General features: G+C 44.0%; 2 protein-coding genes and 1 pseudogene across 10 annotated transcripts in view; all 3 read left to right on the top strand.

Moving 5' to 3' along the window:
• ABCC9 (ATP binding cassette subfamily C member 9) overlaps positions 1-7,993 on the top strand; it is a 116,328-nt gene extending 108,335 nt beyond the window's left edge. For 3 of the 7 annotated variants that reach the window (XM_061638375.1, XM_061638380.1, XM_061638376.1), the window contains 4 exons: positions 1,758-1,891; positions 4,303-4,365; positions 5,490-5,669; positions 7,646-7,734. In XM_061638375.1, coding sequence (XP_061494359.1) covers positions 1,758-1,891; positions 4,303-4,365; positions 5,490-5,624 — 332 coding nt within the window. In that variant the 3' untranslated portion in view covers positions 5,625-5,669; positions 7,646-7,734. Of the gene's footprint in view, positions 1-1,757; positions 1,892-4,302; positions 4,366-5,489; positions 5,670-7,645 lie in introns of all 7 variants that reach the window. The other 4 variants (XM_061638377.1, XM_061638378.1, XM_061638373.1 and 1 more) reach the window with 2 other exon arrangements.
• Positions 1,968-2,086, top strand: LOC133363552 (5S ribosomal RNA; annotated as a pseudogene).
• An 8,899-nt stretch (positions 7,994-16,892) lies between the features above and the next one.
• On the top strand, positions 16,893-24,228 carry KCNJ8 (potassium inwardly rectifying channel subfamily J member 8). 3 transcript variants are annotated; one of them, XM_061638382.1, is made up of 4 exons: positions 16,893-17,020; positions 17,343-17,609; positions 20,229-20,702; positions 22,964-24,228. In XM_061638382.1, the coding sequence occupies exons 3-4, from the start codon at positions 20,338-20,340 to the stop codon at positions 23,862-23,864; spliced, it is 1,266 nt and encodes a 421-aa protein (XP_061494366.1). In that variant the 5' UTR covers positions 16,893-17,020; positions 17,343-17,609; positions 20,229-20,337; the 3' UTR covers positions 23,865-24,228. The 3 variants fall into 3 exon arrangements, with proteins under 3 accessions (XP_061494366.1, XP_061494365.1, XP_061494367.1); XM_061638381.1 differs by having other exon boundaries at positions 17,338-17,609; XM_061638383.1 differs by lacking the exon at positions 17,343-17,609.
• The last annotated feature ends 617 nt before the right edge of the window (positions 24,229-24,845 follow it).

Raw genomic sequence — 24,845 nt, 5'->3', positions numbered from 1 at the left:
TTGCTGAAAATGACAAGTCGATACTGCCTTACAAGTCAGCAACAGGAATTTAAGATTAATATTTTTGAAAAGCATCCCTTGAAGTCAAAATTTCCCTTGCAAAATCTGGGAAAAAATGTTTAGGGTTAGAAATTAAATTCTGCCATTTTACAAAATTGTATGTGAAACTTATTTATTTATTAATTGCATGTATTACTCACCTTTCTCCAAGGCCCTTGAGGTTCTCCTCTCTTCTCTTTTATCCTTACAATAACTCTGTGAGGTAGGTTAGACTGGAAGATAGTGATTGGCACGAAGTCACCTAGTGAGCATTTTGGCTATGTAGGGATTTGAATCTGGGTCTCCCCATTCTTAATCTAACACTCTAACCACTACACACCACTGGCCTTCCTCAACTTGGGCATAAACCATGCCCCATTTATTTTGTGGAGACAGGCATCTTGCTGCTAGTAACATGTTGTTCCACACTAGACCAACATGTGCCGAACTGAGTCATGTTGCAGTGTGTTAATAAGGCTAATCAAGAGGCTGAACCACCTGAATTTTCCCAGATCAGAACAATATTTTCCTCTTTAAACAACAAAACAAAACAACAACAACAATGTGAGCACTGGCTGATGTTGGAGGGGGCAAGTGTCAAGCAGGTTTCTATGCACTCTCGAGAAACTGTGGGCATCTCATTAGGAATGTCACACTCAGATGCTGCAATAGAATGCTGAACTGAATGGTTTTCATTTTTCACCCCAAAAGTAGTCATTTGGGGGTGGGCAATTCCCCCCAAACCCTTAATCCTACTTTTGTTGCACCTGTTCGCAACCATTGTTTCTCTCCTCTGCTCCAGGCCACTTGTTTCTCTGTTTCATTCTTTGTCCTAGCCAATCAGGAATCATGTATAGGTTGTGACAGTGGCACAGTGCTATGTACCCATTCAGATTTAGCTGTGTGCTGATATCATTAATTGCAAATGAAGTCTATTAGAGTAAGGGCAACACATTGATCACATGGAGGATTCTAGCCAATCAGGAGTCACTTTAATAATCAAACACTTTCTCAGCCTTTCATGACAATTTCCCCTAAAAATCATCAAGTGCTTCCAGTGAAGCTTTTCACAAAACCAGCACCAGTAGTGATCCAAGTACAGGTATCAACTGTTGCAACTAAAACAAGCAACCTGATGGGGCAGAGAGACAAACGTGGGCAGAGTAACCATTTTACCTTTGTACACTAGGCCAGTTTGTTGCTGCAATTGTAACACACTGTGCTGGATGCTATATGATTTTTAATTGTATTTTTATTGCTTCTCTTATGTCTTGTTATTTGTTGTATTGCAATTTGCATTCCATAGAATTCCAGCTGTAATACAATGCAAGATAAGAAAAGAAGCTATAAGAATATAATTAAAAATCCATATGAATATTTAATGTGGTCATGCTGCAGACCACCTGAATGAAGCTCATGGGACCACAGTTTGGGACCCCCCTCTGGCTATAAGCAATTCCATTTCATATATTGAAATAACTCGCTGCTGCAGTACTAGCACAAGGAGATGACCAGCTCCTAGTGACAGCAGATCAAAAGGAGGAATTGTCCCACTGTGCAGGTGCTAGGATGCTACCACCGGTTTCCTGTGCTTTGGTGCCATTGCCCAATGGCGCATAGCCCAGGTCATTATTCCAGTTCCTTATGTTCATTGAATGAAGCTCATGATTGCTAGTCACTCAGTGCTATAATTCATGGCTTTTTACTCCCTTTTCCAGATGCTATGGTCACTGAAGGAGGAGAGAACTTTAGCGTAGGCCAGCGACAGCTCTTCTGCTTGGCCAGAGCATTTGTACGGAAGAGCAGCATCCTCATCATGGATGAAGCCACGGCATCCATCGATATGGCCACAGTGAGTAAGAAACTATTGCTCTGCTGTTGCCATTTTCCTAAGTAGTTTTTCCTAAGATACTGTTCCAAGGGTGGGGGCCTGTGGCCATACTACCCTGAACGTGCCCAATCTTGTCTAATCTCGGAAGCTAAGCAGGGTCAGGCCTGGTTAGTACTTGAATGGGAGACCGCCTGGGAATACCAGGTGCCGTAGGCTTAGAGGAAGGCAATAGTAAACCACCTCTGAATACCTCTTACCATGAAAACCATATGAATATATCCAAAAAAGATTCATAGGGTCACCGTAAGTTGCAATTGAATTGAAGGCATATAACAACAACAAAAATGGTGGGGGGCTTTTTCCAGCCCAAGGGCCACATTCTCTTCTGGACAACCTTCCAGGGGCCACATGCCAGTGGTGGGACAAAACTGGGCAGAGCACGTTAACACCAGCCATGTAGAGGACATTCTTTCGCTTACTTCAAGGGAAGGGAATCTTTTCCAGCCCAAAGGCCACATTCTCTTCTGAGCATCTTTCTGAGGTTTCTAGTGGTGTGTGAGGACAGTGGCAAAAAAAAGCACAGAGTAACAAATGTAAATTTTAGCTCTGTACAGTAGGCTAATTTCTATACCCACTCACACACCCACTGTCTTCTCCAGTTTAGGGTGGGGCTTAGGGAAAGTGGGTGTGGCTGAGGAGGAAACATGTCCAGTTCTTTCAGTCTCTCCTCATAAGCATAGCCCGGGGAGAATCTAGAGGACCAAAGAGAGAGACTTGGAGGGCTGTATTTGGACCCCTGGGCCTGAGGTTCTCCATACCTGCACTATTCCAAAGCACAAAAAATGGGCATGTTTTTGTTGAAAGATTCAGGAGAAACCAAAGCAAGTACTTCTTCACACAGCGTATAGTTAAACTATGGAATTCTCTACCACTGGAGGCAGTGATGGCCACCAATTTAGATGGCTTTAAAAGAGGATGAGAGAAATTCATGGAGGAAGAAAAGCTGGCAGTGGCTACTAGCCACGATGGCTGTGCTTTGCCTCCATGATAGGAAGTGGCATGCTTCTGAATACCAGTTGCTGGAAAAGGCAGGATGGGAGAGCGCTCTTTGCACTCAAGTCCTGTTTGCAGGGTTCCTGTGGGCATCTGTGAGAACAGGATGCTAGACTAGATGGGCCATTGGCCTGATCCACCAGGATGTTATGTTCTTCCGGGTAGTAGGAAATCATGGAGCGTTGTTGTTGTTATGTGCCTTCAAGTCGACTACGACTTATGGCGACCCTATGAATCAGCGACCTCCAACAGCATCTGTCATGAACCACCCTGTTCAGATCTTGTAAGTTCAGGTCTTTATGGAATCAATCCATCTGTTGTTTGGCCTTCCTCTTTTTCTACTCCCTTCTGTTTTTCCAAGCATTATTGTAACGTTACATTAATATCCAGAACTCAGACTAATTCCCTCAAGCGTCAAATGGTAAAGCATTATTGCAGAGGCCCTACCACCAGAATGCCTTCCAGGTCAGATGTGACACCTTGCCCTCATGACCTGATGAGAGGGCCTATCTATCCCTCAAATAGCTTTGTCGGGAAAGTCCAGCCCCTAAACTGGAGAATGTTGCTCATTCCTACTTTGAGAAATTGGAAGTGGGGGAGAGAGAGAGAAGGGTTAGGTTCATTATCCCACTGAGTTCCTTACAGTCCTGTTTCAATGACTCCTCTGTTTCAATGAGGAGTCTGGATTGGTGGTTCCTGAGCATTTTTGTAAAGAGAACTGATAAGATTCTGTCTTTGTCAGCTCACTTTTGATTCCAGCATCTAATTCAGGCCTGATTTATACAGATAGGTGTATAGGTGGTCACTCATGATGCAGCTGTGTTGGGTTAATTTTATAGATTTTAGTGGAGAGAATTTTAACCATGGCCATGCAAGATCCTGACACAGATTATTGACACACCACATTCTGTTGGTGTGGTCAAAATCCACCTGTGCAAAAAGCTCACCAAATATGCCGCCAAACAAGATCAGCCTCACAAGACCTTCTCTCGGTCCCACCGGTAAAAACAGCTAGGCTGGTGCGGACCAGAGAGAGGGCTTTTTCAATCGTGGCCCCCAACCTCTGGAACTTGCTTCCTTTTGACCTTCGACATGCCTCCTCCCTGATGGCTTTTCGCCGAGCCTTAAAGACCTGGCTATTCAGGCAGGCCTATGGGATCTCTGGGGTGGGTTGCTATTATGCTGTATTATTGAAGGATGGTTTAGATGAACTGATGTTAATATTATGACTGTTGTATGCATATGTTTTATATTGTATTTTATATTGTGTAAGTTGCCCAGAGTGTCCGTTAAGTCGGACAGATGGGCGACTAACAAATAAAATTTTATTATTATTATTATGTGGTCATTCAGTGACTGTTGCATCTCTTATTTGCTAGGAAAACATTTTGCAGAAGGTTGTGATGACCGCCTTTGCAGATCGCACAGTGGTAATAATAGCTGTAAGTATGCAATTCCATGGTGGACATCTTTTCCACATTTTTCCAGTTGATGATAAACTTAATAATAGATCTGGTGGAAACAATGACCCAATTCACACATAACACCAAACCACAGTTTAGTGCAATCGTGCACCAGCACAAAGGAGTCAGCCTTGGGTCTGCGTGCTCCCTTCCTTCCTGCTCCTCCACAGCCAAGAGGAGGAGCTCTCCAGGGATTAGTTTCACTTTCTCAGAATCTGGCCTGTCTTTACATATGAACCAGAAATTGTGGTTTAAAACAAACTCTAGCCAGTCAAACCATTGGTTATGAAAGCTGGCCTGTTTAATTAACCAATGTTTGTTTAAAACCACGACCTCTGGTTCATGCATAAAGACAAGTCAGGATTCTGAGAAAGTTAAATGAAAAGAAACAGATGTCCTTCTCCTAGCCATGCAAGAAGAGGAGATGGGGAGCATGCGAGCCCAAGTCTTTGCTCTGGCTTTTTCCAGCTCATATGTGTAGTGCTGAACTATGGTTTAGTGTTAAATGCAAACATGGCCAGTTTGGCATTAAATCCTAAGTTGGGACTACTCCAAAAATGTTGAGCAGAATCAAAATCCATACAAGGACATATTTCAATCCATACAATGACTTCAGCTGTGCAGATCCTGTATGTAGATAATTACATGCAGTTACCCTGAGATCACTTAAACTGCTGTAATTATGCACATTAGGAAAGCTGCAGCAAAATCACATTCTCAGTGCATATGCACAGAGCTATTTGCATGCACAGAGGGCTGTCACAACTAGAAGATCCTACATGTGATTTTTCTCAACTTTCAAACCACAGTGTTTGGAGCATCCTGATAAACGAGGGGCAATAATACACATCCAATAAACTGAAGGAGGTAATTATGGGAGTGAATAAATGCTGCTTTACTGGATTCTCATATGGAGCCCCATGCTGATTTTGATACCTGCATATTTACTTTACATAGTTCTCTCCCCTCAATTCTCAATGAAACATGTCTGTCTATATTTATATTAAGCTTTCCTGTTCTTCACATGGCAGTCCTTTTCTGTCATTTGCCTTTTCTTTTCTTTTCTTTTCTTTTCTCTTTTTCTTTCCTTTTCTTCCTTCCAGCACCGGGTCTCTCAAATCCTGGATTCAGACCTTGTCTTAGTCTTCTCTGAAGGTACACTTGTCGAGTGCGACACAGCTGCCAATCTCCTCAAAGAGCGTGGACTTTTCACCACTTTGGTGAAGATGAACAAATAAATCCCGTTTTGACCCAGGATTCCCCACAAGATTTCTGGCCTTCTGGTATTACTTTCTTCAGTCCTTTACACTCTTCTTTGTGGTTCAAGCTCTGAACAGCCAATCTTGGGGCATTCTGACATTCGAGATCAGTGTTTTCCAAGCATTTTTTTTCCCGTGTGAAAAGTTGAAGCCTCCTTCACTCGTTCATGAAGGGGGGAAAAAGTACATGCATATCTTCATTAGCTCCTACAACCAAGTCCTAAATGGTTGGAGTGCTGGCTCTCTCAGAGAGCACCACCTCCTCTCATACTGAAGCCCACCTAGGGATGGGCATATATGTTAATTTCAGTGCCTCTTATTTTTTCAGCCTTACAGTTCCCCACATTTCCACATCAGTTTAAAGAAAAACACTTGTGAAACTCCATTATTGTTTGGGGGTAAATTTCTCCCAACTATACACATTTTATATGCAATTTTACCTAGTATACATGTTTTTGCAAACCGATTTTCCCTAATAGAATGCATTTTTGTTACATTATTTCACTAATGTATGCATTTATATGCACACTTTGCCATAGTATATGCATTTTTATATAAGAACATAAGAAGAGCCTGCTGGATCAGGCCAGTGGCCCATCTTGTCCAGCATCCTGTTCTCACAGTAGCCAACCAGGTGCCTGGGGGAAGCCCACAATATTTGTTAGCTGGAGAACTACATTGCAAAATTTGGATAAGTATCAAAAGATATTTGTGTTTCAGTTTGCATATTATTTCAAAAAATGCACATTTGGTAGGGTTTGCCTTTACATGCGAACAGTCAAATTTCTGCTCCTAAACCCACAATCACCACTCTGATATTTGAGAACATCTCAGGAGGACCTTCTGTGGGTATCAACATCTGTGAATGCCAGGTTAGCAAGGCCTTTTGTGCAACTGTTCTCCAGAGCTTTGGAACACCCTTCCATTCCATCCAGTTCACATTGCATGCCAAATTCATCAAATGTGCACTTTCCGAAACAATATGAGAACCAAAACACAGCCATGCTTTGAAACTCACACTTGTTTGAATTTTGCAATCCAGTTCGCCAACCAAACAATGTTTACAAAAACGCATATGTAGGGGGAAAGTGTGCACAAAACAAACATATTGCTGAAAATAACAGACAAAAATGCATTATGTTAGGATGAATTGCTTGCAAAAAATATGTACGTTAGTCTAAACTGCCTACAAAAATATGTACAGAAATATTAGGAGAAATTTGCACTAAAATGCTAGAGAAATTTCATGAGGATTTTTTAAAAAAACAATTCACAAATCACTGCAGAAATGTGGAGGAGTGAATTTAAGACTGGAAAAATGAGAAACTGAGAGAACTGAAATTGACAGATCTTTTCATCCCTAGTTCCTACACACACCTCTCTCCATCCAGGCAAGCAAGTAGCACCATGACAGAGAGGACACTTAAAGCTATGGAAAAGTATTTCAGGGAGACATGGATCAGGATTGCTGAGGGGCATGGTCTGGAAAGAAGCAGTGTGCCTTGAGGAGAGAGAATTGCCTGGTGAAGATAGGAAGGCCTGCAGGGCTGCATTTGTCCCCTGAGCCTGAGGTCCACCCCCCACCCCATTCCAAACCAATAACAGCTCTTTGGAAACAAATAACTGGTGAAGAACAGGGCTGGCTTTACAACATTGCAATGCAAACATAGTATGTAATATTGCATAAATATGTTCTGAAAGCCAGATAGCACAGCCAGCTATTTTAGAACATATTTATGCAATATTACACACAAGTGCAATGTTGCAAAGCCACGTAAGATTGGTTAGTACATTCTATAAGCTATAGATCTATTTTTTGCAAAGTTTTGCCATTTTTGTGTACCTATGTGATAGAAATATATTACGTTCATTTAGATTTTAACTTTCTTCATTTATTGGTTTGCATCAGTGGCCCAAGGACTGTATGAACTCAAATCTATGTCTCTGATGCTATACGGGGAGAAAAAATGAAATAATTTAGATATATCTTTTAACTGCAGCACCGGGTCCACACCATCCTGACGGCAGACCTGGTGATTGTGATGAAACGAGGGGTCATTTTGGAATATGACACACCTGAGAATCTCCTGGCGCAGGAAGACAGCATCTTTGCATCTTTTGTTCGGGCTGACATGTGAACCGGCCTGCAAAATTGCATGCTATTGGCTTTTTATTGCCTGATTTTTTCAACAAATGAGGAAAATATACATATTTCTATATACTGTAGCATCACCGCAGACTTTGCCAAGGATTTTTGCATCTGTAACTTTTATAAAACTGAAGCCTATTATGTTTGCTGACTTTGGTGCAATAAATTCTTCTTCACAAAATGGTAGACAGTCCTCCCATGTATTTCCTTAGCAATTTGATCCCTTGTCCTAAACAGAGTTGACAATTTCTTGGAGTACTAGAGTTGAAATCTTCCCCCTTTTGGCGAGCAAAAGGGTTTCTTGCACTGGAAATGGTTGTTGGATTCCTGGGTGGACTTCTCTGTAGGCAGAGAACGGTGCTGATCATTTTTGTCTGGGGAAGAAAAGGAGAAGGGGTAGGTGACATCCAGCTCAAGAGAATTACTACTAATTCTGGGATATGCAGCCTGACTTTACGTGTGCTTACTCAGAATAAGATTCAATATTGTTGCACGCACCCTAGTCCCTAAGCAATGAGAGACTCCAGGGGTTCCAGTTCTTACCCAGAGTTCAGTTTCCTTGGAATGAAAATCACTGGAGGCCGTGGTGTCTTTATGTTAATGGTTTTATTTACACATAAATACAAGCTGAGCATAAGGTGGAAGGAGCTCACAGCATTAACATTCCAACAGATTCTGCTTCCCCATTAGGTTTCTAGGGGAATCCCCAAAGCCATAGCTCTGGATTCATCACAAAGAGCAATCAGCCCCTCTGTCTCTTCCCAGCTCCACATCAGACTAAAACCACACATAGGCTATCCCCTGGCACTAGGATAGGGGGTGGGGAACCACCCTCACGAAAGAGCATCACCAGCTACTTGTTCCTATGGCAACACATCTGCCCTTGACTGGGTCTTTAGACATGTAAATTGGGTACTTGACAGACTTGGCCAGACCCATTACCTGAACAAAGAGACTGATTTGACCGGTACAGTAGATTCCTTCCACTATAAATTCTATCCTTACAGCTACAAAACCACAGGCTTGGAGGGGACTCAAAGACATCATTCTGACCAACCCCCCAATCACTTCGATGGGGCTTACTCTAAATGTGCCTAGGATCAGTCCAACTGCTTTCAGGGGGATTTTGTTGTGACTAATTTTGATGAATTATGGCCTGTATCTTTTGCAGTGAAGCCTTTTTTTCCTCAGGCAAAGTCCCAACCTCAACCAGAGGTCTTTTTAACAGCCAGCCTGTGTGGCGAGAATTACACCAGTATCTAATCACTTAGTAAGGCTTAGTATCATCTAGAGCAGAGATGGGGAGCCTGTAGTTCTCCAGATGTTGTCGGACTCCAAACCCCATTAGCCCTAGCCAGTGCGGCCAATCGTCAAGAGTGATGGGAGATGTAATCCAGCAATATCTGGAGAGCACTGTGATGTTCCTATATTAATGTATATATGGTAAGTGTTGTTGTTTTAGAAGATACATGGTAAGTGGAGTGAAAGAGGAGGGGGAGTGAATGGGCAGTAGAATGCGAGATGATTGGCTGAGTGTTTAAAATGGCTGAATGTATAAAAGGAAGAGTGAGAGTGGAATCGGGGGGGAGAAGAGAACTGAGTGGGTTGGTTGGTGGGGTTTAGAGAGTTGTTTGCCAGGAGGGAGGTGGAGTTCAGATTAGTATTGAGTAAAACCATATGCTTATGTGCCTTAAGAAGAAATCTTGTTAATCTTGTTAGCTTTGTTATCTGTAATAAATACTTAATTTGGTTTACCAAAGGCCTGATCCTTGGCTGGGGTTTCACAGACCAGAAGGGAGGGTAAGGTAATGACCAAGGCTGAAGGGGAACTGTAATAAATGGTGGCAGCGGTGAAGAGAATAACAATACCAGTATTCAGAGTCTCTGGGAATACTAGTATTGGGAAGTTACTGGTGGTTGCCTAGCAGGGGGATCTGTTGAGATCTGTGCTAGAGCGGGGAGAGAAACCATAAGAGAGAGCAGTCCGGACTGGTGGAGTCCCTGGTGGTGCCTAGTGACAGACAGTAACTACGAGCAGGTAGGAACCTGACAGGGAGAGCCAGGGAAGGACGCCTCACAAGCACCACATTGGCTTTCTTTGCAAACCTGTAGCACTGGTCGTTCACTAATCAGGGCAGCTGTGCCTACAGTGGTGGCTGGTGCCCACTGGGACTGGTAGGGCAAAAAGCAGGGAGCCCAACAGTAGGTGGAGCCAGAGCCAATGACAGGCACAGCCAACTAATTCTGGTTTTGTCTCCGTCCTCCCTGCTGAGTTCTACAAGGAGCAACACTCAGAAGGAGGAAACTGACAGCCAGGGCCACTCTCTGAACTGGTAAGTAGGCAGGAAGGTGGGGGCTGCCTGAAAGCAGACTACGATTGGTGGGGCGCTGCTGCATTTGCCCTAATGGGTCAACCTCCGCTGTAGTGTCTTGACCTGTGAGTTCCCAGTTCTAGCCCTGGCAGTAAGCACTCTAGTTTCTGAGCCATAACCTCAAGAGCCACCTGTTGAAAACTATGGGCAAAAGCAAGAGTCTTGTATGCAACAAGCTGCCTCCAAGGAATGAAGCGAAGGCAACAACATCCTTGTATTTCCTTTGGGAAAAGGCCAGTTTAATATCGGCACCAAAAGCAGAACTTGATCTAAAAGCTCGACTGCAAATTAGTCCTCCGCAACCCGTCCAAGAGAATGCCCCAATTAATTCTGAACATTACCGAGTTCCTTTGCCAAGATTTAGCACTCTCTCTATCATCCTCTAAAGTAGGGTCATTTAATACTATCATTTCTTATGAGATAAGAGGACTTTGACTCTTCCAAACTAAGGCAGCAAGCAGGAGAAGCAGTTCTCAATCCAAGTCAGCTGTAGGTTGAAGGAGTAAACTTTAGAAGCAAACTATTGGCAGCCTCACCCGGTACATTGCTGTCCACATAAGTCATGGCTGGTGACAGGACATTGGCCCACTAAGCCTCTGTTGAACCCCTTGGAAGAAAGAAGGCCCCACTCAGAACAGCAGAGAGGAAAACTCAGAGACTACAGGGAAGGGCCAATAGCTCAGCAGTAGAGCATCTGCTTTGCATGCAGAAGGTCCCAGGTTCAATCCCCAACATCTCCAGACAGGGCTGGGAGAAAGGGGAGCCACTGCCAGTCAGTGCAGACAATGCTGAGCTAGATGGACCAATGGTTTAACTCAGTATAAGGTAGCTTCCTAAATATATTGGGAGAAGGGACAGAACTCAGCAGAAGAACAGCAGGTTTGCATGCAGAAGGTCCTTGGTTCAATCCTGGGAATGTCCCCTGCCTGAAACTTAGGAGAGCTGCTGCCAGTCAGTGTAGACAGTACTGAGCTAGAGGGACCAATGGTCTGACCTATGTTCCTTGGTAGCCACTGTCAGCATGCTGGGCCATGATCAGCCTCAGAGCAGGAGGAGCAGTGCAAGCAGAGGACAGGGATTGCCGCAGCTGGAGAAAAAGGGGATAATCCTTCACAATGGCAGCAGGTGTAGGCAGAGGTAAATTGTGAAATACAAGAGCTGCAAGGAGACTCCAAGAACGCAGGCAGCTGTGTTGATCCAGTACAGTGACACCTCAGTTAACAAATTCTCCAGGAAAGAAGCTCCTTTTAACAAAGTCTTTGGGGGGGGCTGTGGAGGGGGCACACACTCTGACAAAGTCAGCATGTGGCTCCTCGTCTACCCAATTGCAGCTGCTGCAGGCAGCTCTCTAATGTGTGGCCGGAATGGCACTCCTTGCCAGGTGGCACAGACGCCTCCACAGTAAACAGTGCTTTGGGGGGTCCTGGAAGCACTGTTTACTGCAGTTGCATCTGCTCGAGTGTAGGGGAGGATGGCCAAGAGAGAGACCAAGCACGGGGTGGGGGAGTCTGCCCCTTGCTTGCCTGGTCGAGGGTACGGAGAGGAGAACTGTGCTCAAAGCTGCTACATGACAAAAGAAAAAAGGCAAGGCAGGCATCCCTGGATGCATTTTGGAAGAAGCCTTCAAGTGGTCTGTATACAAGACTTACCTGGCCTGGTTGTTTCATTTCAGACATGCATATTGTAAGTTTTGAATAAAAGTTTTGCTGAAACATGTTAAAGTGCTCTTCTTTTTTGTGGTGTAGGAACCTATCCCTGTCCTTTCCATGTTATTCCTTCCTCTGGTACCAAAGTTTCTGTTACAGAATAATGTCCAGGAATGCATGTATTTCATTTACTGAGGTATTATGTATACATGCATGGACACCATAGAGCCAACACTACACAGCATAATGCCCCATTTCTTAGGGTCGACATGACTGCACTCCTATGCAGAGTTCCCTGGGAGCAAACTCCATGGTGCTTAGCTACTTCTGACCACACAGGTTCAGCATGTAAACAGATGGGACTTTAATCAAGGGTGTTCAGCTGAAATGCAGCCTTTAACTTTTCATTAGAAATGCAAAACATCTTGCAAAGAAGTATTACCATTGAAATAGCTAGCATGAAGTAGAAACCCTATCAAAGGAAAGGAAAGAAGTATCTGGGCTGATTATTTTCCTCATTGCCCAATGTCTATGCTGATCTATCACAAATAAACTTGAAAACACCTCAGCAGCACCTTATTCACTTGCTAGAACTGGGTCCAATCAGTTACACTAGCGATACAGCATATGAAAAAAAGTTGTGGAGCACAGCAGTCCTGCATTCCTCCATCACTGTACCACTGTTCTGTGGGCAATAAAAACAATCCACATTAGGGATGGGGATGAAATTCAATTCATCTTGCGTTTAAAAGTGAACCTACCTAATTTGCACTTTCTGAAACAATACCTGAACCAAAACACAGCCATCCTTTAAAATTCACAAATCTACAAATTTTGCGGTGCGGTTCTGAAGGCAAGTATTGTGTACAAAAAATGCATGTACTAGGGTGCATATATTAGTGAAAATGTCATACGAAAATGAAGCATATTATGGGAAAATAGCTTTGCAAAAATGGGCACGTTAGGTAACATTGCATAGCAAAATGTGTATAGTATAAGAAATGCACTAAACTACTGATGAATTTCCATGAGGTGTTTTTTAAAATGCAAGTGATGTGGCAATGTGCATAAGAATGAATATATTATTGAAAATAGCATAAAATGCATTATATTAGGGACAATCAATTTGCAGAAATGTGTATACTTGGGAAAATTGCATACAAACGTGTTAGGAGAAATTTGTACTAAAATGCTGATGACCTTTCATGAGGATTTTTTTTAATTGCAAACTGTTGTGGAAATGTGGAGATCGGAACTTAAAAATGGAAATATGAGAGAAAGCGAGATTGACAGATTTGCCCGCCTCTGTTTGCAGACTTTGGCCTTCCATGTGCTGTTGAACTACAACTCCCATCATCTCTGGCCATTGGCTATGCTTGCTGGGGCTGATGGAAGTTGTAATTCAGCAGCACATGGAGGGCCCAAAGTTTCCCACACACCTGTTACTGAGTGTGTTAGCTTTCTCATGCTGCGAGGTGTGTAGAAAGTGGGGAATATCAGAGGAGAAATCATGCTTTACGAACAGTATCCACAGCTACTTATCAGCATATGTTTGAAATAAGTTTCTGCTGCACTGCCTACGCATTGAGGAAGGGCCATAACTCACTGCCTGACCATGCATTTCCAGGCAGGATTAAGAAAGGCTCCTGTCTGAAACCCTGGAAAGCTGCTGCCTGTTAGTGCAGACAGTACTGAGCTAGATGGGCTGGTGATCCGACTCAGACTGACCCAGAGAGCTTTGTGGCTGAGCAGGGCATTGAACCTGGGAGCACTTCCAGGCTGTCACTATTTTAAGCTAAAAATTCAATCACATACTGGCAAATTCAGATTGTGCAATTATAATTGGTTGGGTGGTTTTGCACAGCAAACCTGCTCTCTCCCTCCCAAAATGGAGTTTTTGGAAATTCACTGGAAAGCGTGGGCTAACATTTGCTTGTCCCAACATCATCTAACCTCCCTGCAAACAAATGAGAATGAATGCTCAATAAATAGTTGACACCATCTAAACCCCCCTGCAAAGTTTGTGCAAAACAGATCAGGATGAATGCTCAATAAACAACTTGGCTAGAAGCGACCTGAGTCTCCCCAGTTTTACTCTAACCAGAGCAGCACACACTGCCTATCTCAGCACAACATTTCATTGGTTTTGGGTCAACAGTTTAGGTCACATGTACTTTTCTAAACTTAGTCTTATAAAACAGCTTCAGTGTTTATCCTTCCTATTAGGAACCCTAATAGTTGGCTGGGCTGGGGGGGTTGGGAGGTGGAATCAGATTTCCAAGAATGCAAGTTTCCATTAAACACAAGAGACTGAGTGCCAGGACGACACACTTCATCAGCTCAAACCAGTGGGAAAGCATCACAGACATTTTGCTATGCACTGATTAGCTTTGACTTGTTTTGAAACGATGTTTGGATTGCATGATTTCTGCAATTTCCACAGCATATTTCCCAGGGTGTTCTCAGCCAAGAGAGGAATTTAGGTAAGGAAACCTTTTATTGGACCAGAGGTTTTTAGAAAATTATTTCCCAATGTTCAAAGAGCAAGGCACAGCATAGCTCAGCAGCAGAACATCTACGCCACGCAGAAGGTCCCAGGTACAATCCCCAGCATCTCCAGGTAGAGCTGGAAATGTCCCCTGCCTCAAAGCCCGGAGAGCCACTGCCAGTCAGTGGAGACAATACTGAGTTAGATGGGCCAATAGTCTGGCTCTATATAAGGTAGCTTCCTGTGTACGTTGCACTTCAAATGAAAGTAATACACAGACCATTGTTTACTGTGTCCTGTTGTCAACTATTAAGAGATAAAAGCTTAGCTGGGCACAATCCAGAGAAACTTAGTCACAACCAAGCCCCAATGAAAGCAAGGGCATGACTAAGTTTTCCAAAGGATATTAACGATGCTCGCTGAACAGAACCATGTTCAGGAGCAGTGTGAGTCTGAATCCCAAAAGCTGGGATTAAATTGTTCAAAATTAAATTGATCATAAGAAGCCCTTTAAGCGGTTTACAAGAAACGATCATCTTATTGTTTCTTGCAAACCACTTAGAGGCCTTCTTACAAGCAAGTGGTATATAAATTTTGTTAAATACATAAATAAATGAATGCTCTGCTGGATCAGTCAAGGCCTGCTTCTCACAGTGACCAACCCGGTGCCTCTGGGAATCACACATACAGGGATGAAGAAAATAGCCTTCTCCCGCTGTTGTTCCCCAGCAACTGGAAATTCAGAGACATGCTGACTCTGGTCCTGGAAGCAGCTTACAGCCATGATGGCTAGCAGCAATAGTGAATTTGTCTAATCTGCTTTGAATGCCTCCTAAGCCAGTAGCCACCCAACTTCATGATATGGCAGGAAGTTCCATAATTTAACTACATGCTCTTCCAAGAAGTACTTCCTTTCATTTGTCCTGAACCTCCTGCCAATCAGTGTTATCGGATCACCAATTACAAATGATTATTTGGAGCTGCAGTATTTTATATTGGTGCAGATGATGCTCTGTAGAGTTCTAGGGCTATAGCTCAGTGATAGAGCCCTTGCTTTTTACATGCAGAAGGTCTCTAGTTCCATGCCTGCCATTTCCAGGTAGGGTTTGCAATATTCCCCGTGAACCCCTAAACACAGCCATCCTTTTAAATGTGCACTTCTCTAAATTTTGCAACGCAGTTCTCCACCCAAAAATACATATTTCAGGGGGAAATGTACATAAAATGCATCTATTAGTGAAAATAACATACATAAGCATGTTGTGTTAAGGAAAATATAAATAAGAGGTGGAAAGTGCTTTGCACTGTTTATGTTAGGCAAAACTCCATACAGAAAGGTGTATAATAGGAGGAATTCACGCTAACCTGCTGAATTTTCATGAGAACATTTTTAAAAAAGAAAAGAACAGAAAATGCATTATATTAGGGGAAATTGCTTTGCAAACGTACGTTTGGAGAAATTTGCTCGAAAATGCTGATGAATTTTTATGAGGATTTTAAAAAAATGGCATACTGTTGTAGAAATGTGAAGAATTAAACTTATAACTGGAAAATTGACTGTCAAAATTGACAGATTTGTCCCTCCCTCCGAGCAGGGAGTGTAGACAATTGTGAGCTAAAGGGACCAACAGTCTGACTAAGGCAGCTTCCTATGTCCCTATCAGGGGTGTAGTTGTCCAGGGTTGGGGTGGTGGTCTTAGACCTTTTACTTTTTTGGGAGCAGGGTCCCAATGTCTTCAGCATCTGATGAGTTAATCAGTATGAAAGGGGAGTGTGTGAGCTACTAAGAATAACCTTCTAACATGCTTCCTTGTCCTTTTGTGCTGATTGGAGCCAATCAGAGTGAAGGAAGTGAGTGAGCCACTGAGAAGACTCTTCTCATTAGCTAACACACTCCCCTTCCTGTTGCTGTGGAAGAAGGCACATGTGAGAAGGACTGAGGAGTGTAAAGATAATGACGGAGAGCCAGCAAGTAAGGGAGGGAGGGGTCGTGGATGAGAGTGTGTGTCATGATTATCATGAAGGGACCCTGCACTTCTGGATTTGCCACTATACTACTGGTCCCTATGTCTCCCTGGAAGAATCCTTTGCAATGGTCTAGGAAATCTGATACAAAACTCTCTGCAACACAAATTGCAACAGCAGCTTTCTGGACCACATCCACACCAGGCATTTATTCCACTTTTATTCCACTTTAAACAGGCATGGCTTCCCCCAAAGAATCCTGGGAAGTATGGTTTGTGAAAGGCGCTGAGAGTTGTTAGGAGACTCTTCTTCCCCTCACAGAGCTACAATTTCCAGAGTTCTCTGAGAAGAGGAATTGATTGTTAAACCACTCTGACAGTTGTAGCTCTGTGAAAAGGCTAGGAGTCTTCTAACAGCTCTCAGCTATTTTCACAAGCTACCCTTCTCAGGATCCTTTGGGTGAAGCCATGACTGTTTAAAGTGGAATAATAGTGGAATAAATGTCTGGCGTGAATGTGGCCCTGGTCTCTTCTGCAACACTGCAAATGATCCCTGAGCACCCCTCTGGAATCACATGACACGACCGCTTAAGGAGAGCAACTTATTGTATCCTGGGCCCTCCCTAGAGAGGCGCAAGCCCGCATGGTCAAAGGTCACATCTTTCAGCCCACTGTTTCTTATGGAAACCAGTCAGCGTCAGAAGCAACTGGCCAGGAAGACTCTGAATTCTGAGGTTCTTTTACTGTAAAATGTCGGTAAGCTCTATTTAGTTCAGAGGTTAAAAGAGAATCTAATTATCTCACTTTCTTCTGCGTCAATGGAGTTTGGACTGGGGCCAACCTCCCTCCTCCCTTTCTCCCTCCCATCCCCAAACTCAGGAAAAATATTGAAAATTTTGCAAAGATTTGTATGTCTCCAGAGGAGGAGGAGGAGGAGGGCTGTGATACTGCTACCGTTGCTGTCGGGATTGTTCTGTCCTCCTTAGTCTCATACACAACTTGGCTAGCCTTCCCTTAACTTGGAGCTGCTTTCTCTCTCACTCTCGCTCTTTCCCTCCTCCCCTTCGGCAAAGAACAGCTCCTGGGGCAAGACATACAAAATAATGGCTCTGCCACCAAATCTCTGACCATCCCGTCTAGTTTGTGGGCCAAGCAGCAGGGCGGATCTTCCCAGAGGAGAGCAGAAAGAGTGAGAGAGGAAGACCAGCTACCTGCGTCTTAAATCCTGCCTGCTTCTCTGTTGCCTTTTGCGTCTTGGGGATTCAGCTGCCATGGAAGCTCACGGGATTTGGCCAGGCTGACTGCCGGCTCCAGATTCCTTCTGTGCTGTCTCTGCAGAATCTTCGTAAGTTTCCATTTCCCATCTTGGGTCTGTCTGCACTTTATTAGTCAATGTCCCCTCTGCCTAATACTAACAAAAGGGACTAGTTCAGGTGCTTGCAGCTGTTGTGCCTTTCCCTTCCTGATTTCATATATTCCCCTCCCCTGCCATTAAAACAAGTTCTCATCTCCTCCCAAAGTAACTTTTATGCAACTGGTGCTGAATTTTTAAAGTGACAGATGCTCAAAGCTTTTAGCGAGTCACATCCTCTGCCCTAGAAGCATTTCCCCCCCCTCAATTTAAGAAAAGGGTGGGCTGCAACAAAATAACAGAAAGGAACTTCAGACATGCTCAGAAGAACTCTTATTCACATAATTTAGGGTTGTATTGAGGGAAGAGAAGATTCCAGTGCTAAGCACTTGTGTGCCCCTGCTCAGATTAGATCTGTATTAAATGTGACACGTGCTTGTAGGGTTACATGATCTTTGTTTTTCCTTTTCAGTTTTTACAAACTTCATAGAATGCTCTACAGCAAACATTTGGGTTGAACGTTATATTAGCGCTGACTAGAATTTCATGATACACCAGTCCGGAGGATGCGTTCTTGGTTTTCTTGAACAACTTTTCACCTTATTAACATGAAGCATAGACCAAAGGGAGGAGTGACTTTATTTGGAGAACTAGTGTTTAAGATGCTAGAAGCAAGCTTTTGAGTTTAACAGGACTCTTCAATCAGGCTGGATATTATTTTGATAGGAGAGAAGGGAGAGAATATCACTTTGCTGGGACAGTGAGTGCCTGCCCTTAATTGTGTTTTCCAGCCATTTTTGGATTAGCAGCTTCTGTATGTCTCTGAACTTCAACAATAAAGGAAGAGCCTTGTGTGATTCAAAATCTTGCTTCCCGCATTGTAAACACTAGATTTCCAAATAAAGATGCCTTCTCTCACTTGCTTTCTATTTCCTATACTGTGGGACTAAAACAAGGCATTTAACCGTTCATATGTCCTGAGAAAGTATTGATTAAATCCAGGATGCCTTTGGATAATGTTTATATGAGTTTAGTTGCAGAATTTGGGGAGTTTTGCTTTCCAGTTGCATAGCTCCCTTGCTGCAGCCCTCCAAGCATCTTACTCAGTTACTGTATTTACCAAATTACTGTACTGTTATTATACTGCATTCATTGCAATGGGGCTTCTGTAGGAGAGCTTACTTTTAGTGTCCTTATTCTAGCTAAAGCCCGCTATTTGGTTTCTGCATCCATCTCTCTGGATGATGAGATCCAAGGCTGTGCAAACTCCAGCTGAAAAATATGTACCTTGGTCACATCCACACCATGCATGTAAAGCCATGTTATGCCACTTTAGCAGTCATGGCTGCCCCCAAATAATCTTTGGAACTGTAGCTTGTTGAAGGTGTTAAAGTACTATAAGAGCGTTTTTAAAGTATGGTGCAGATGTGACCCTTGTTGAAAGTCTGCTTGCTTCCCTCAATATGCTTTGTGAGTTTCTTTCTTTAGGGAAAGGCCAAAGTTCAGTGGGTAGACCATCTGATTTGCCTGAAGAAGGTCCCAACTTCAGTCCCCAGCATCTCCAGGTAGAGCTGGGAATGTCCCTAATTTAAAATTCTGGACGACCAGTGTAGTGAGCTATTTGTTATTTATTTTTTATGGCATTTATATCCTGCCATTCTTTCATCATAGAACCCAAGGTGGCATACAGCACATTTAAAGCACATGACCTCCCCCAAAGAATCCTGGGAACTGTAGTTTGCCCCCCACAAAGCTACAGTTCCCAGCACCCTTCACAAACTACAGTTCCCAGGATTCTTTGGGGGAGGTCACGTGCTTTAAATGTGCTTTAAATGGATTAGCAAAATTCAAAGGAAATATAAAGCCATTTCTTGGATGAAACTTCTGTGACATTTCAATATAATGCAATACAAATATTATTATATGGTCACAGACCTAGATGGCATTTCAAGGACAGCCCCCCCCAAAAAAGGCGTTTTAGTGACAAGTGGAATTTCTCAGGAGTGCTGAGAGTGAGGTTCACATTTTTCTTTAAATGGCATGTAAACTGCCTTTTCAATTTGGTTTGATACTCCTTATTCTTAATATTACATGTTGTTGTGATGCCGTAAATCGCCTCTTTTGAGTTTAGAGAAACAAAGAGTGAGAATTTAGGTTGGAACAGTGGGAAGAGGATTTTGCTTGTGTTTAGACAACTATGATGTTGCCCAAAACTGCTCAAAATGCTGACCAATAAGCTGGGCAATGAAACTAAGTTTACTGTGCAAATGACACATTTTTGCGGGATGGGAGGGACTAGTCCATTAACACATTAGCACAAGCATGAAAAAGAACAGTTGTCTCTAAGTTCTACTCAAAGTAGCCCCACTTAAATTAATGGACTTAAATTAGTTATATTCATTAATTTCAATGAGTCTACTCTAAGAATGACATTGGATACAACCTGAATGCTCTGAAGTTGCTATCCAGAAACATAGGCTGTTGATTCTCAGATAATGATTCCCATTCTCTTGAAACTCTGTTCCAAAGTTCTTCCCTAGCTTGGCATGTAATGATTGGGAGGAACGGAATGAAAAAGTGGGAGAACTTATGTATGCATCTTTCTTTTCCCAGGATCTGATAAGAGTAAGCAAAATACAAGGGAAAACTCTGCAGGGTTCATTTGTGGTCTCCTCCACCTCTATCCGTTTTCAGTTGATTGGTGGACTATGGTGACAGGAAGATGTTGGCCAGGAAGAGCATAATCCCTGAAGAGTATGTCCTTGCAAGGATTGCTGCAGAGAACCTGGGCAAGCCACGCATCCGGGACCGCCCACGCAAAGCCCGCTTCATTGCCAAAAATGGTGCTTGCAACCTGGCTCACAAGAACATCCGCGAGCAAGGGCGCTTCTTGCAGGACATCTTCACCACTTTGGTGGACCTGAAGTGGCGCCATACCCTGGTGATCTTCACCATGTCCTTCCTGTGCAGCTGGCTCTTCTTCGCCATGATGTGGTGGCTGGTGGCTTTTGCTCACGGAGACATGGACAAGCCGTGTGCAACAAGCGAGGGCGTCAATAAGTGGAAGCCATGCATCACCTGTGTCAGGTAATGTGTGGCCCTAAGGATGAAGCATATGATGCCCAAAGTGTGAGTCAGTGCCACTCAAGCAGGCATATTGCAATACATCTGCACACCCACCCACACTATGTCTTGGGTTTTGCCTCAGGTCTGCATGACACGAACATCTGTAGACTATACCATTTGCGGCAACCGTGTCACAGGATGCAGCCCAGGCTGTAATGCAAATTGTAAGTCCAAATGTGGCCCTCCAGGCCTCTCTGTCAGGCCCTCAGGCCTCTCATTAACTCACACCCCCTCCCCAGCCAGACTCCCTACTGGCCCTGCTTTGCACTCCCAATTGAGTGTCCTTGAATTCTGATCATGCTCCCCCCTTGTCTGGATGGAGGACAAAGAGGGGTGTGTGTAGACACTAACCTGTGGTACAAAGGTAACATTTACATTGGTTGCTCTACCCACTTTTGCCTCCAGCCCCACGCACCCCGGCATGTGGCCCTTGGAAGGTTGCCCAGAAAGAAATGTGGCCCTTGGGCTGAAAAGTGTTCTCCACCCCTGCTATAATGCATTCAGGAGTTTCCAGGCAGCTGGAGGTTTGCTATGAAGCCAATACTTCTTTAGATATTGACCCTGGAGATATGGTCATTGCCCAACTTAGTGAGGCTCCTTTGACATTGGCATGAAACCGAGCATTCAGCGCCATCGGCCCAGCCCTGCGCAATCCTCTTCCTATACCAGTTTGGCAGGCACCTTCTGTAGTGTCCTTTAAACATTTGCTGAAAACTTTCCTTTGGCATCAGGCTTTTGTAGGCAGTCTGGATAAACACTTTCTGTAATAGTTAGTTGGTGATCTCTTTTAAGAAATGTGATGTGTTTTTAATTATGTGTATGTATGTAGTTGTAAACTGCTTTGATTCTTTCTTTTAATGGAATTGCGGTATACAAGTGTTTTTATAAATAAATAAATAAACTTTGCAGCCTGAGGCAGAGCAATAAATGGTACGCCCAGCTCAAGGCAATGTGTGTGTAGAACCCCAGGTCAACCAAAGTCTCCCAGCTTATCTTTGCACCGTATCTACTTTGATATTTATTTACTTTCTTTTTTGCTGATGTTACCCAAATTGGTGTGGTCTTGAGGGGCCAGAATGGATCAGGCTCCCAGTGCAAGGGTGCACCACTCCTCCTACATACTAGTAGTGAAGTCAATTAGTCGATCTATATATAGCCAAAACATTACCATCCATCCACAAGAGGGAGGAATCAGTAGGCTTAGGAAAACCCCAAAATGGCAGAAGCACAAAAAAAAATAGGAATATAAGACCCCCAAATTGCTCAATGAGCCGTGTAAGGCTTTGTAGGTCAAAACAAGCACTTTGAATTAAGCCTGGAAACTACTTAGTAGCCAGTGTAGTCATGCCATAATTGGTTTTATCTCAGACCATCTTGCTTTGGTCAGCAATCTGGCCAATGAATTCTGCACCAGCTGCAGTTTTCAAACCATCTTCAAAGGTAGACCCAAGTATAACACATTGCAGTCATCCAACCTAAAGGTCACCAGAGCATTGGCAATAGAAGATAGACTGTCCCTGTCCAGAGAGGCATGCAGCTGGGTTGAAGCCAGTGGAAGGCACTCTGTGCCACAAGTCTCAAGCGACTGTAATTGATCCAGGTGTACCTCAAGCTATATACCTGCTCCTTCAGAGGGAGTGTAACCCCATCCAAAGCAGGCCATGACCCATCCATCTGGTCTGGAGAACCATCCACCAATAGTGCCTCAGTCTTTTCTGGATTAAGCTTCAGTTTAATGCCAAGCAGATGCTCTACCACTGAGCTATGGCCCTTCCCATTTAAACATGCTGTTGTGCTCATGTCGTATTTGTGGGCTTCCCATAGGCATCTGGTTAGCCATTGTGGCAACAGAATGCTAGACTGGATAGGCCTGATCCAGCAGGGCTCTTCTTATGTTTGTGTGCATCCCAGGCCTCTCCCTCTTCCACCTGAACTTGTACAGTCCTGGCATAGTTTTACCATTTGATTCAGCTGGCAATATATATAAATGGGATCCTCAGCAGTGGCGGTTGGTGGCTCCATGTCAGTGAGGCAGAGGAATCCATGCCAGGTTTTAGTCTGAACTTTCAAGGAGTTGTCTGAGGTGCTTTAGCTTCAGCACCTGGGACAGCTCCTTGAAAGTCCAGACTCCTACAACAGATAAGTTTCAGTAATGAATTCCTTGACTGGCCCATCATATTTCAGTATTTTATAATGGTGTGCAACTTTTTTTCCACCCTTAGGTCCTTTACCTCTGCTTTCCTCTTCTCCATTGAGGTCCAGGTGACCATTGGCTTTGGAGGGAGGATGATGACCGAAGAATGTCCCATAGCCATCACTGTCTTGATTCTCCAGAACATTGTAGGCTTGATTATCAATGCTGTCATGCTTGGTTGCATCTTCATGAAAACCGCCCAGGCTCACCGGAGAGCCGAGACTTTGATCTTCAGCCAGAATGCAGTCATTGCCGTACGCAATGGCAAGCTCTGCTTCATGTTTCGGGTGGGGGACCTGAGGAAAAGCATGATCATCAGTGCCTCGGTGCGAATCCAAGTGGTCAAGAAGACCACTACCCCTGAAGGTGAAGTCATCCCAATTCACCAGCTAGACATCCCGGTTGACAATTCCATTGAAAGTAATAATATTTTCCTAGTGGCACCTTTGATTATTTGCCATGTCATCGACAAGCGGAGTCCTCTTTATGACATCTCCGCCAGCGACTTGGCCAACCAAGACCTAGAAATCATTGTCATACTTGAAGGTGTGGTGGAAACCACTGGAATCACCACCCAAGCAAGATCATCCTACATATCCGAAGAGATCCTTTGGGGCCACCGTTTTGTGCCCATCGTGACAGAAGAGGAAGGGGCCTATGCGGTCGACTACTCCAAGTTTGGCAACACAAGCAAAGTTGCAGCACCACGCTGCAGTGCCAAGGAGCTGGATGAGAAGCCTTCCATCCTCATCCAGACTCTCCAGAAAAGTGAGCTGTCCCACCAGAACTCCTTGAGGAAACGGAACTCCATGCGGAGGAATAACTCCATGCGGAGGAATAACTCTATCAGGAGGAACAATTCTTCATTTGTTGTGCCCAAGGTCCAGTTCATGACACCGGAAGGGATCCAGAACACACTGGAGACATGACAAGTCTCAAGAGATCACACGCATAGCTCTTGCGTTAAAATGTGTGTTAAAACTTTAGCATTAACTTGGTGTAAAAATTTAATGGAGTTAAGGGCTATTTATTACATGTAATCACCAGGTCAAGTCAAATAGAGCAGGGCTAGGGAACATGTGGCCAGATGTTGTTGGACTACATCTCCCATCATCCCTGACCTTTGCCCATGCTAGTTGGAATGATGGAATCTGGAATCCAACAACTGGTTCCCCATCCCTGTCATAGAGAAAGGCACTGTAATTTGAGTCTAATAACTTGTCACTGAAGTAGCCTACCAGTTTCTGGACCATCTACCAGTGTCTGGACCAGCCTTTCCCAACCAGTGTGCCTCCAGATGTTGTTGGACCACAACTCCCATCAGCCTCAGCCATTGGCAATGCTGGCTGAGGCTGATGGGAGTTGTCGTCCAACAACATCTGGAGGCACACTGGTTGGGAAAGGCTGATCTGGACCATTTCAGACCACAGGTGGGGGCTGACATGATTGGACATTCTTTTGTACCAGCCTTCCCCAGCCAGATGCCCTTCAGATGCTGCTAGACTCCAACTCCTATCAGCCCCAGCCAGCATGGCCAATGGGCAGGCATGAATGGAGGTTGTAGACCAACAACATCTGGAGGGCACCAGGTTGAAGAAGATGGCTCCATAAAAAAGCTATCCTCCACATAAAAACAATAGCATGCCAGGGAGAAACTAGGCCAGAACACTTGATTCTAACATGCTAATTTCTTCTTGGAGGTAAGTTTTGTATGGAACATCCAATGAGTTTGCAGAGATAACATCCAGATGAGGGGTGGGGAGCATATATCCCTCCAGATGCTGTTGGACTACAACTCCCATCAGCCCCAGCCACCATGGCCAATGGTCAGGGATGATGGGAGCTGTAACATCCAAAGCGCTACAAGTTCTCCATCCCTGGTCTAGGGAGAATGAGGCCTCAGCATACTA

Source organism: Rhineura floridana, chromosome 8 (genome assembly GCF_030035675.1).
Source record: "Rhineura floridana isolate rRhiFlo1 chromosome 8, rRhiFlo1.hap2, whole genome shotgun sequence".
Lineage (NCBI taxonomy): Eukaryota > Metazoa > Chordata > Lepidosauria > Squamata > Rhineuridae > Rhineura > Rhineura floridana.
This window is presented reverse-complemented; position numbering and strand designations above follow the sequence as displayed.